The sequence below is a fragment of the Alligator mississippiensis genome, chromosome 11 (genome assembly GCF_030867095.1).
Source record: "Alligator mississippiensis isolate rAllMis1 chromosome 11, rAllMis1, whole genome shotgun sequence".
In the NCBI taxonomy this organism is placed as follows: Eukaryota; Metazoa; Chordata; order Crocodylia; family Alligatoridae; genus Alligator; species Alligator mississippiensis.
In genome coordinates, this window is record NC_081834.1 from 43,584,288 (window position 1) to 43,598,306 (window position 14,019).

Here is a 14,019-nt window from a genome sequence, read left to right on the forward strand (position 1 = left end):
GCTAGGTAGCTGTGCTTAGCTCAAACAATCTTTGTTTGCAGTCTTTGTTGATTTGTCTCTGCTTCCCTGGGGCAAACTTCCTCTATGCAGGAATCAACATAAACAGTAAAACAAACACTCAGATAGCAAATGGTCTTTTCCCAGTCCTAGAAAGAGTGCCTAGGCTTGGTTTTGTCACCAGGAACCCACACTCTTCCCTCTCACTCTTGTTCCCTCCAGCAAACTTGCTGTCTCTTGGCTTCACTCAGGGTCTTCTCCCAGACCCCCAGGAGAACAGCAACTCTGGCATGGCCTTTGGAGCTCATCCAAGAGCCTCAGAGCTCTCCCCCTCAGCTCCCTTGTAGGAGCCTTTTAACTCCCACAGGCCAGCTAATGACTCCATAAGCTGGCTCGGTTTTCTGAGGCAGGCTTACAATCAGTTTCCGCCTGCCTATAGCTGGGCTGCAGCCCAAGGCATGTAGCCTACTACAGGGAGCTTCTTTGTAGTGCTGGGTTGTTTTTTTTAGCACCACATATAACATCCGTATGGTATACTGTAATATGTTGGAGGGAGGGGAGCTTTTGGTCATCCCTTAGCCTCCCATAATGCTCCACTCCTTCCAAAGGGGGAGCGAGAGTGAGGTTGAACAGTCAGTGAGCACAGCCTTGAAGGAGTGGGGCAGTGCTGCTGGCTGATTGCTCACTGACTACCGTTGTCATCAGAGCTGCAGTCCACCCCAAGATGGGCTGTCTGCGAGTGCACTGAAGCCCCCAATCCTGGAGTGGGTAAGGGGGCGGCAGCTTTGCTTGCCACAGTGGTAGTGGTCTGTCAGATGAGCAGGCTGGCTGTTCACTGATCGGCTCCCCTTCCCTATTGTGGGGGTGGGTGGAGGGCAATAAGAGCCATAACCAAGCAAGCCACTGTTGCCCCCAGCCCTTGGCTAGAGAGCATGTCCCTGGATGCCTTGGCACTGATTTTGTAGCAGTCTTTTTTTGAGCAGGGTGTGAATATGCACATCTGTCCTCCATTATAGTGCTGTTTTTGTAGCTCTGTAAATTGCTGCAGTACTTATAGCACTACAAATGTACATCTGGCCATGGCCCCTGTGTGCACACATGTTGGATATTTATGCTCATAAATTAAGCATAGAAGAACTGGTCACTTAGTTTCAGATGTAACTTTGTAAATCAGGTCTTGGTTGTGAGTTCCTGCAGAACTTCCTGCAGAGTTCCTGATTTCTGGGACAACCTGGAATGAACTCGTTGTGACATGACTGCTGAAATGTAATCTAAGCAGCATCAGAGCTGCTGGACTTTTGTTCCCTTGCCTGTTTATAGGCTTTCTTTATGTCTGTCAATCTCAATAACTGCTCCATGGGTAAATAGAGTCCAGGAACATGCGACTCACTTGTAAACTTGCACAGTGGATTTCAAACAGAACTGAATGTGTCTGGAAAACAAATTAAAAATAATGTTGTCAAAATTAGTCCCCTGACTTAACTATAACTGCCTTTTTAAAATGAGAGAGATAAGTAGCCATGTTAGTCTGAAGTTAGGCAGCAAGCTAGGAAGGGTGGCACCCTGGAGACCAGCTTCTTCAGACCCCTCTGAACGAGTTGGTTTGTAAGACGCCACCTTGCCCTGCCTCCTCTTAAAGCGAGGGAAAGTGTTCTGCTTCCACCTCAATCTTCTAGCATTAAACTTCCTTTTTAAGATTATTTAGTCTGCAGTCCCACAATTTAATGTTTAGCTGCAAAAAGTACATTGTTTATTCCTCTCCTTTTATTGGGAGCTGTAGGACTCGCAAGCTAGTTTGAATAAGCTTGTTGGAAAGCTTGTGATTGTCTAACAAACATAAAATGAACATAGAAACGCTTACTTCACTAGTCTTTCTGTTTTGAAGGGTATTTTACTTTCAGTAGAAGTGTTTTTTCCCCTTCCTTCATTCTAGCTTTTGCAGTGAAATGGGTCTACAGGGCTCTGTCAGCAGAGGTCAGTCCAGTGTTTTGTCATCTGAACCAGGAGGGTGAGCCTTTTTGCCAGCCTAGATGAACTGTTTTTAAGCTTATTACTTCTCCTGGTTTGCGGCTTTTTTAGTTTTTCCCCTGCTCTGCTTGGGACAGGTTTGGTTCTGCAGAAGCACTGTCATTCTTTCAGATCTCAGCAAATCTCCAGAATAATATAAAATAGAGGATAAAATATTTCCTTTGGGGGAGCGTTGGGAGGAAGAGTTAAAGGGTAAAAGGTGTCTGTGCATCGTCCGTACAGTTCTTGGCAACAAGCTTGTTTTTCTGCTTGTCCTGATCCTCCTTCCACCATAGCACACATGCTGCTAAATTGCTATAGCCACAACCCTAAGATGAGTCAGGAGCAGCTCCGACCAGAAGTTTCCAGTTCTCCATGCATATCCAAGCAGAGGAAATTCATGAGCATCAAGGCTTCAAAGAGGCTGTAAGGTGACCCCATTGAAAGTAGGAGAGACCATTCTCTCCACCCTGCCTTGCCACCAAAAGGAAAGCGTTTTGCCCCAAAGCATGAAAAAAATAAGATTTATTGCTTCTCTTTTTCCACCCACAAAGGATCCTTTGACCTCCCCTTCTGTCTCTCTTATGTTGTTGGGGAATTAATTTGTTAAATAATAAACTTGGGGTAGTCGTCACTGGGTGCTAGCAGCCAGTTTCCAGGGGAATCATTTCTGAAAAACACTTACCTTCACATCCTCCCACTTCAGAGGCATTTAGCTTCTACATACAATGCCTGCACTTCTAATGCAATGCTCTGGCCTTGAGCCAAACAGAAGGATAAAGAGCCTTTAAGAAAATGAATGCTCCTTCCACTGACTCTTAGGCAGGAAGGTGTGTCTGTAATTCTCTGCCATGATCACTGGCTGGTCTGGCCCCAGCTGTTCCAGGAAGCCAATACAGCAATTTTGCAACAAAAAAAGAGCTCTGACCGCTAGGGCTGTGTAAAGCTTTGGTCGCTGATTCGATTCGGCAGAGATTTGGCAGCTGAATCTCCAAATCTGAATCGAATCAGAAGACCCTTTAATCTCACTGAATCAAATTGGAACCCTCTGAATCGATTCAGAGACATTCAACAATTCGGGCGTAGGCATAGCTTTAAATGTTTTTTTTCTACATACCTCAAGGTACCAGGCGGCTTGTGAACACTGCGATGCTGGGGTACTTGGAGTGTCCCACAGGAGCACAGGGGGGGTCCCCAGTGCACTCGGTGGTGAACCCAGAAGTGGACCAGAAGCACCCCCGGCTTGGCAACTGGTGCCCCCTGGGTTGGGGGGCACCCAGGGTTCACCCATGGCTGATCACCAAGCCTGCGGGGGGGCGTGCTCAGCGGCGGACCCAGAAGTGGGCTAGAAGTACTTCTGGTCCACTTCTGGGTTTGCCGCCAAGCACACGGGGGGCCTGTGCTCCTCCAGTGGGACACTCCATCCTCCCCACCATCGCAGTGTTCATGAGCTGCGCCTGGTAGCTCGAGGTATGTAGAAAAAACATTTAAAGCTGTGTCTATGGCTGAATCACTGATGGGTTTTTTTTTTTTTCTTCCTGAATCAGCATCAAATCTCCAAATTCGGATTCGGCTAAATCAAATCGGGGACAGTGCTCCTAATCAACGATCCGATCTCTGTCCCCAATTCAGTCTGAATCAACTATGGACTGGTTCGCACATCGCTACTTACCACCCTCACAGAACTGCTGTATCTTGCAGTTGAAGTTATCAGGGCAAACAGCATCTACGCTGGCAGAGTCCCCAGACTGGAGAGGTCCTGGCTAATCTTTTCTAGTTTATGGCTCAGCACCTGTCTGGATATGCCTGGCCATGACTTTGGATGCCCAACTTCTTGCCTTTTCCAACAAGAACCCAGGTTATGGGTGGACAGGTCATACTCTGTAAAAGGACTCTCCATGCCAGGCTCTAAAGTGTGTTACCAGGGGCATCCTTTGCATTTACTCTTTCAATGTAGTACTATACCCTTGGCGAAGTGCAGAGAAGCCAAATGAACTCTTCTAACCTACCAACTCATCCTCCTGAGATCTCATACATAAATGCTCCTTTTAGATATTTAAAATTTGATATATGCAAGAATGTTTTGACCCACTTCTACTCTTCCTAGTAAGTATTTTTAATGGCAATGTTGCAAAGGGCTATAGAAATTGCGGTACGGTTCTGACCTATTCTGCATGACATTTGTTGATATACATCCAATTCTGCCATGCTGTTTTCTTTTGTTTCCACTGGAAGCAATGGGACAAATCCCTCCTTGAAGCCAGAAACAGCACCGTATGTCATGTTCAAAAGGAAATCCTTTCAGGAGTGCTCTGCAGACTTCCCATTTCAGCTGACTGGTACAGTATCTTCTGTGGTGGTTTACATAGTCTGCTTGAAGATGTGAGGGTGGTAAAGAAGTTCATCCCTGCTTAATGTGATCTTCTGCAGGAAAAAACTGTTTCTCTTTCATTGGATGCAGTGTTACATTCCACACTACGCTGTAAATGAACAGGTTTCTTACCTGCAGCAGGAAAAACATTGCTTATATGAAGAATGTCTCTCTTGGTTTAGAATGTAACGAATTAAGTTTAGCCAAAATGTAATATTAAATTGAAATCTAATTATGACATGGACTGGTTTTTGTTGCTCTCCTAGACTTCATTTCAGAGAGGTCTATTGGATTGAGATACAGTGTTTTCCTCTTTTTATAGCAGACACTGAAGGAAAAAAAATGCATAAATAATGGTATTTTATAAAAAATGAATTATTTTCCTGCAAGGTGGTGAGGTAATGCAGAGGAAAAAGCTTTAGCCCATTTTTACTGGGAAGGCGGCTGATGCTGCGTACAACTCATCCGCAGGTACCCAGCAAATTGTGGTTAAAGCTGGGTTCTAAGTTTAGGAGTTCCTGGCTTCCAGTGTGCTAAACACTGCTGCTTGGCTTAAATGAAAACTAAATCACGTATGAACAGAAGCTGTTTCACTCCGTGCTTACCAAACCTCTCCCTTGCTCTGCTGGCTCTGGACCAGAACTGTATAAAAATTCCCTTAGCCAGAAAGACTATATTAGAGAAGGATATTTTCCTATTTCTGATTTGCTGACCCAGGTCAGCCAGGCTGGTCTCTGATGTTCATTGCACTAGGCATGGTGAAACGCACTGACAGCTGGTCAGAAGGTTAGCAAAATAAATATCAGGCTAACATCTCAGCCATTCATGACACCAGCTAGCATTAGGAAGCTCTAGATTATTAATATTCCACACAACGCTCCCATCAGACTGCATGCTAGAAATAGTCAAGGCCCTGCTGGAATTGGAAATGACTGCTGCATAACTATGCCTAGCAATGAAGAAAGCAGAATGTATTCTTGTCACTTAGGCTCTCTTTGGGATAACCCAGCAAAGTTGTCCTCTCCTTAAAGGACTGTAATTATCTCCTGACTCTAGGAGAATGCTAGGTCACCCTGCAGCTGGCATGATGGTGTCCTAGAAAGCTTCTCCCCAGCCCCGTTTTTTTTTTTTCCTCACAGGTTGCTGGTGGAGTAAAAGTGGGCCAGCGTTAGCAGTGCTGATTTACTTCACCTTCCTCCTCTGCAAGGCTCTGCTGCTTCTCTCTGCTGATCTATGGCATTGAAAACTGTGCTGACAGATGGAGACTGTGTGAGGCTGCAGTTTAAGCTGATGAATCCTGTTTCTCTTTTTCCTAATGGGAGTAATTTACAGTCCCTCTTGATTTAATCCTGTGATGTCAGCTTTGGGACTGTCACCTTGCTGCCTGGTCGTCTGTCTTTTCTGCTCCCCAGCCCCTGCCTGTTGTGTTCCATAAAATGGGACCTAATCCATGCATAGCACACCCTAAACCAATGCAAAACACACAAGATAGTCTCTTGGGCTCACTATGGTTACTTATCTCCTATTACCCCAGGGCTGTTTCCCAAATTTAATGGAGAAGTGGCCTTCATAACAGTTAAGGGCCTGTGTCACAGGCTCTTGCATTGTGCTTACCATCTTTCAGAGCAGATGATGGAAGTCCCTTCTTCCTGCAAGAACTGATGTCCTGTTGTCCAAATGCCTTGTCTCTGTTTGAGGTTGTAGGCTGTGGACTGTCTCCAGGGATGGAGGCTGCAGATGGAGCCTGGTCCTTGCATACAACAGAACACTAACTCTCAAGCAGATTTTACTGATCTCTTAAAGACCCTCCACTGTAAAAAAAAAAAAAAAAAAAAAAAAAAAAAAAAAAAAAAAAAAATCCATTTGTTTTTGGAACTTTGCCTGCCAGAAATAACTATCCTCTAAAATCTATAACATGGGGTTAAAACAGTCCTTTGAAACATGGGGGTTAACATGGGGTCAAAACATATACTTTGACTGCAACTCTAGAAGAGATCATTAGAACTAATATAGCCAGACCTCCTCTGTAGTATGGACTCCAGGACGTCACCCAGTTCTTGTCTGAGCTAGAACATCTTTTAGGGAGGGAAAACCATCCAATCTTGAGTTTTAAAATGTCAGTGATGGCAAATCTACCACAACCGTTGGTAAGTGGTTCCAGTAGTTAATAGTCCTATCTTTAAAATGTCTTATTTCTAGGCTAAATATGTCCTGCTTCCATTGCCAGCTACTGGATCTTGTTTGACCTTTGAAGAGCCCAGTATCTTGTGGTCATAAACTGTTTTATGGCATGTCCTGTTTAATTGGGCTTCTTTGGTAAAAAGATGCTGTAAAATCAAAACAAGAAAAGGGGGAAAAAAAACACTTAAAGGATTTTTTTCCCCAAATGTCAGAACCTACCATTAAAATTGGAAAATTCTCTAGTGGTCAGTGTTTGTTAGTGATCTGCTTTGAGGTTAGCCACTACCTCCTCTGGGTAGTATCCAGTGTGTATTGATGTGCTAAACCAGTTCTGTACAGTAAGAGCCTTGCTTCGTTCTTGTTTTTGTGGCTTAGACTGAGCCTGGAAGTCGGACTCTTGCAGCCTAAACTGCTTCTGCCACTGAATTCACTTTGTGGCCTTGACCAGTGACATGGTTTGTGGTCTGTCTGCATCTTTCTGTCTAGGATCTTTGCTAAGCTCTTCTAGATCCTAGGTTTACTGTTTATAAAGTATTGCTACATGCCATATAAGGGCATATCAGTGAATGATCAAAAACCTGTCTGGATGGGAATGTGGATCTGAAATGCTGTTCTTGAACTTGTAATCAGCTAGTTTCTTCCCTTGAATGAGGCAAGTTTGGGTGTTGCAATGCCCACCTATCCTGGAGTTCACCAATCTAGCCTAAGCCTATTTTAAAGCAATACTGTGTTACAATTGTTGCTTGACCTTCAGAAAATAACTTTGCTTGAGAAATTCATACGCTTTTTCACATACTTTAAATGCTCTTTAACACGCACCTTCCCCTTTAATGTAAAATAGCTGTCCCTGTTGAGATCATGGGAGCTCCATTGGCTGCTAGTTCTGGCTAACAAGAACATTCATAATAAGTTGCAGCATAGTTATTTGCTAGCAAAGGCCCTTGTGTCCAACACTTTTGGAGGCAGTGCTTATTCCATTTGTTGTGACTGACCCAGATATTATATTTTTGTCTAGTTCCTCAAACTCGCTTCCAGTTGTACCTGTGCTATAAGAAAAGCCAACTTTTTAATCCTCTTCTCAGTAGAAATGATTGTCACTGCCTTTCCTTGCGTAAACTCGAGATGCAAAGGAAGCTTTTGTATTTGAAAGGTCTCTGGAAAAACTTTGTCTGGGTTCTGTTGGAGCTCTCACATTGGACTTAAACTGGATTAACAGATCAGTGTCCAGTGGTCACATAGCAGGCCACGTGTGACAAAATTAGCAGGCTAGAAAGCGAATGGGTTTTAAAGGTGGTGGTCACTGCAGCACACTATGCCAGCTGCAAAGTGAAGGTTCAGCTCAGGCAGCCCATTGATCCACCATAATCTCTCATGAGGTATTATGCTGTGACAGGCTGCAGAGGCAAAACTGGCAAAGTGAATAGCCACAACCCTATTAGCAAACACATGCATCACATGATCTGGGAGAAGGGCCCTATTGTGTGTATTCATCCCTCTGCTCTGTGAGCTCCCAAATAGGATGGCTGGGAGAGCCTTGAGATGCAGGAAAGACTTCTAATCCAGCCCTGTTACAGAGTAACAAGCCCTCATTTGTGAAGCAGGTATCACTAGAGTAGCTACCTTACTTTGCTGGCAAGCCCCTAAGTTGGCAGAGAGGAAGGACTAGCTGGGGAATGACTCTTGTGAGGAGTCCTCAACACTGAACCTCTTCGTTTGCTTCTCCCTCCACACATACATAGGGCCCTACCAAATTCATGGCAGAAATGGGCTGTGTTGCTGCTCTTTTAATCTTGCAGGTTCCCCCGACACATCCCTCCTTCCCACCGCTGATTGATGGAGGGGGCCCACTTGCAGCTTGCTCCTGATCGGCAGGGAAGCAAAAACCGTGGTTTTAAACATGGCACCGTTTCTTTGCCTCCCTGCCAGTCGGAAGCAAGCAGCAGGGCCACCAGGGCCCCTCAGTCAGTGAGCGGCTGGAGGTGAACATGGTGCCATGTTTAAAACCACGGGTTTTGCTTCCTTGCCACTCAGGGAGTCAAGTGGGCCCCCCTCTACCAGTCAACAGCAGGGATTAAAGGAGCCACAGTGCAGTCCACTTTCGCCGTGAATTCAGTTGGGCCCTACACGTACACTTCTGGCAAGAAATACCTAAAAGCCTGCATATTATCCCTGTTCTTCTTTTGTTATGGGGTCAAAAGATATGGGGATTGTTCTCACTGTGCAAGTTCTGCTCAGCCTGGAAAGGCAGGTGCCTGGTGTTGGAGATTTTGTAGGTTTAAATTTCTGTTTGAGGCACAGGAACTTGAGATGGTCGCATTCAAAGAGTAGGTTGTAAATGCAAAGCTTCTGTTTGTGTTTTGTAGCTGCTCCTGAAATCACTGGCCACAAGCGAAGCGAGAACAAAAATGAAGGACAGGAAGCAGTTATGTATTGCAAGTCTGTGGGCTTCCCGCATCCTGAATGGATATGGCGCAAGAGGATCAATGATGTGTTTGAGGTGAGTGAACCCGAATTTAGCCTCCTGGCATACCCCTTAGAAAGCAACCTGGAATCCTTATCCACTGCCTACCTGTGGGCACTCTGAAAAATCAAGATTATTTTCGTAAGTCTCTTTGAAAGTTCAGTGAACTAGAGCAAAACCTTTTTTTCCATAGCAACAATCCTGCTTACATTGCACTAAAGCTGGCGACTGCATATTGATAGGTGTTTGTCCTCCGTTCTTGTGGAAGAAAAGCTATTCGTTGCACTTGCTGCTGGGCATGACAAAGACATTAACTGCTAACAGCATGGAAAGATGGTGTAATTTGCACTGGGCAACTTAAACAGGAAAGGCAGTTTTCTGAGATATTTTCAGCATTGTATTGGCCGTTTTTTTTATTTGAAACTTAAAAGTAAGTTCTCCAGGTACATTGTTCAGTTTGCAGACTGACTTCCCAAATGATAATTCAGTCAGTTTTGAGAAACTACCATTAAGGTTAGTTACTCACCTTTTATATAACAATGCAAAATGGATCCTAGAATCTCAAGTGCAGCCAGGAAACATCTCTGAACTTTCTGTACTACTGCACTGTGGTTGATGCAAAAGCTGGAACACAAGCTGTTCCATCTTGGGTAAAGCTTTTCAGCCAATGCTCTGTGCATAAAATGGCCAGTTTTTTGTTGTTCGGTTTTGTTTTCTTTTGTTTTTTGGGGGGGTTGCCATGATGCCTGCCACTGTTGATATGATTTATGAAATTAGATTTGTTACTGTCACCTTCATTCAGGCTAAGATCATACAGTGTTTGCTACACATGCATATTTTTCCATGCAGCTACTTATGTCTGGGCCAGAAGATTTAATGAGAGGTTGGGTTGGCAGGCAAGGAGGGGAATGCAAGGCCAAGACCTTCACTTGGTCTTTACCTACTGTGATGTGCCTGGGATTGAGAAACTAGCTCATCAGTGGAGAAATGATGCATAATTTCTAGTAGGAATTATGACAGTCTCCTTGACTGAAAGTCCTTTTTCTTCATTAATTACTACGTAGCAAAATGAGTGTTGTCAAAGGCAGGTTAGCATGGTGCTTCTGTTCTCATCTGGTGTTCCCCGTGTTTTGACCTGGGCCCTTCTCCCACTGGTCTGCCTGTGCCTCTTGATCCTGGCCTCAGTTATTCCAGTGTTTAGAGAACCTGCAGCTGGCTTGAGTAGGACCATGTATTTATGAGCTAGGTTGAAACAAGATGCTCAGTACGGAAGTGAGAATAATTGAACTTGGAGAGGAGGGGAAGGTGAGAGTGTTGGCTGCCGAAATGAAAACCTGAAAAAAAATCTTATTGGACTTTTTTCTCACCAAACTAAACATTGAAAAATTCTGTTCAAAACTAAATGTTTTATCTGACTTTTGAAATGGAACATCTCCAGGACTTGCAATAAAGCAGTGGAAATAAAAGCTAACTGTAAAAAAGATGTTGGAGGAAGAGGGGGATAAAGACACTGCTTTTAACCAACAGCAAACTGGTTACAGCATTCAGTGGCCTACAGTTTCCTCTTCTCCTGTCTGCCCTAACTACCAGATTGTGTGGTCCTGTGAAGTCTCTCAGGCTCACCTTTTGACACTCTCTCTCCTTCTCCCCTGTCTGCCTAAACCAGCACTTGCTGGAGCAAGATCTGAAACCCTAATGAATGTCATAACAACCAAATCCATCACGCTAATCATTCTTACTCTGCCACAGTGACTTTCAGACCAAGAGAAGCAACTGCACCAGGAGGGACTGAAAAAAACCTCCTCAGAATACCCTATGTCCAGGTGATTAGGGCACTCTCTTGCAAGGTGGAAAGATCGCAATACAAGTTTATTCATGGAGTCTTTATCTTGAGTTCGGTGGAAAAGTGCTACCAAAAAAGTGTTGGAACATTTTTTTTTAACTACAGCCCTGTTTGAAGTCCAGATATAGCTAGCTTTAAAGTGTGCTGCACCCTCAAATGGCTTTGAGGCTGCAGATTAGTCATGACTTTCAGGTAAACATCTGCCTGCTGGCAGACTCGCCCTGTATATTGTTAGTAGGGTCTTCTACATCCCAGCTCCACTTTTTCAGTTATGTTGGTTTGAGTTGCAATTGGAATGTAACAGTTCTTTTTACATGATCACAACTGCACTGGTGTTGCAGGGCACGTGGAAGTAAAAATAAATAAAAAAGCAATACAAAAATATCCTTTCATCATGTATGTAAGTGTGCCATCTCTTTACATTTGTTTTAAAGTAGATCTGCATTTTAAGTGCAGCAGATACACTTGGTGTTACTAAAAGCTTTTTCTTTTTTCTTTTTTACACCAGGACATCAACAACTCCTCTGGCCGATTCTTCATTACGAATAAAGAAAACTACACAGAGCTGAGCATCATAAACCTAGACATAACCGAAGATCCCGGCCAGTATCAATGCAATGCAACCAACCAGGCTGGCACCGATGCTGTCATCACCATTCTGCGTGTGCGTAGCCATCTGGCCCCTCTTTGGCCCTTCTTGGGGATACTGGCTGAAATCATCATCCTTGTTGTCATCATAGTGGTTTATGAGAAGAGGAAGAGGCCGGATGAAGTCCCAGACGGTAAGTGTTCTCCAAGCCACTTGTTTAAAAAAAAATGGTGATGCTACTACTGATTTAAGGAACCAGAGCAGTGGGAGAACGTAAGGACTAGAATTTATGAAGCTGTGAAAAGCTTTGTCCCATCTAAATAGTCACTTTCTCTCCAAATATTAGGCTTTTTACAGTAACTGTGCAGAATCGCAGTACTGTCTATTAATTCCTAGATTTGTGTATCTTCTGATTTCTCAAGCTACAGAAGAAGACAACATTTATTTCCATGTTGCTAACTTTCATTGCAAAAGAACTAAGTTCAGTAGCTTATTTTCTCCTGCCTGCTAGTAGAAGTTAGATTTTGACACTTGAATTAGGCACCATAGGGCACAAAATGAAGCCCAGGGGAGCCCCTGGAAGCATTCCCTCCTTCAGTTTGGCAGCTCTGTTAAACTGAAAACATGCAGGGGATTGGTTTTTATGTTTCAGGGAAGGGACTTCAATTTTGACTTCTAAATGATCAGAAAAGAGACATTCGCTTTTTTCTTTCTAAAGTCACTTACCTAAGACTGAAAATAGTGACATTAGAAATGTCTTGCATTAACTGAGACTATAATCCAATAATACTTTTGGAGGTTTTGCCTAGCAGGAAATAGTGGGATAAATTCCAAGTTGAGGAGCTAGGTTATCTCCCCATGGGGGTCTGGTAAAATCAATTAGCTAACATGCTTATGATACTTTTGAGAGAGGATAAAACGATTATGACTAATACAAGCTTTTTACACCATATCTTTCTTTCTTTAAAGAAGGGGGACATTTTCAGAGGAGAAACTGGTGTATGAAAGACCCAGTTGCTTACAGTGTTTATCCAGAATTCCTACCCAAGGAAGCCTAGTGAGGAAGTGATGGTATGCCATCTTGCTCACTGCAAGGGTGTGATGTTTTCAAGTAATGGAACAAGTGGTGTAGAGGGGCACAGAAAGCAAGTGGCCTGGGTCTATATCATGATTCAATAGCATTTTCTAATACTGGACAAGCCTTCTAGCATCTCAGACAGGTATTGAAAGCATCAATGTATTACAGCTTGTGTAGCAATGACTATTTGTAGTTAAGGCTGTACAAAAGAGCCAGCATACAACCCTGTTCTTCGTAACTTGGCAAAACAATATCTTTTTTGGGGTGAAAATTCCCATGCCCAAAATAGACGGTTGCAAAGTTTTTGAGCAAAAACAGCTCCAGTATTTGAATAATGCCTTGGAAAATGGAAAAAGTCCTTTTATATTTATTTATTTATTTATTTTTAAATAATTTGTCGTGTGTTTAATCTCACATCAAAACAGCTGAGACTTGAAAGCTTCTCTTTGATGTGGAAAGGGTTCCTTATTAGGTAGCAGTAGTGCATGTCTTCAGCTGAGAGGAAACTGGTTTTGCTTTGACCAAGTTATGAGCATTTCAGATTTGCCTATATGAAGCATGCACAGAGGCCCTGCTAAGCTTGTTAGGTGTCCACATGAGAGAGTGGTGCATGCATGTGTGCCTAACTAACAGCTATAAATTCAGGCATATTCACTAATACTATGGTGATGACTGGCAATACAGCACCTGAACACAGAAGCAGCTCATCCCCCCCACCTCCACCCATGGGGAGCTGTAAACCATCCTAGAAAACTGTGTGTGCATGTCTGGGAATTCAGTCTAAAAAATCCCAAACTTCTGATTACTGTATTTTCCATTATGAAACTCTTTTTGCCAAAAGGAATGTGAACTAGGTTGGGTATGGGAGTAGCCTGTTGGGTCAAACCCATCTTTTCCACTGGCCTTCTGTAGTTTGTCACAGGATTTAACAGTTGCAACTTAATGTGGAAACAGATCAGTAGATTCTATTCCCTTGTAAAGACTGTTCTAAAGGAAGTTGATTTTCATGTGACCGAGTTAGAAATATTTGCAATAACGTTAGGCTAAACTTACTTAGCACAGACCTCCGTGTATGTCTGTAGTTGACTTCAAGAATTGACTACCTTGTTTTTCTCCATTGGTTCAGTCATTCTTTTCAAAAGCTTCAGAAAACCCAAGATTATCTCCTTCAATGGAAGTGGTCTGTGGTGATGGCCCCAAATAGTTGATTACTATATTTGCTTATTCTGAATACCCTTATTTTTAAGGCAGTGAAGCTTAAGCCCCCAAGCATTGTTTTGGAACATCTTTTTTTTTTTCTCTCCTCTCTACTTCCTTGACTAGAGGAGAACATTAAAATCAACATTTCCATTGTGTACTTGGGTAAAGGGAAACAGTCAGGGGGCAATCTGTTCCACTAAATCTGAAACTAGTCCAGATTTTTTAAGCATGTATCCTGGAGCCCCCAGCTTATTCTTGTACTTTACTACTGGACACTAAAGTTTTCTCTGCT

General features: G+C 43.4%; 1 protein-coding gene across 1 annotated transcript in view; it reads left to right on the forward strand.

Moving 5' to 3' along the window:
* Nucleotides 1-14,019, forward strand: part of NPTN (neuroplastin) — a 44,025-nt gene that overhangs the window by 17,985 nt on the left and 12,021 nt on the right. The window contains exons 4-5 of the mRNA XM_019499365.2: nucleotides 8,920-9,053; nucleotides 11,369-11,642. Of these exons, the coding sequence (XP_019354910.1) occupies nucleotides 8,920-9,053; nucleotides 11,369-11,642 (408 nt within the window). The remainder of the gene's footprint in view (nucleotides 1-8,919; nucleotides 9,054-11,368; nucleotides 11,643-14,019) is intronic.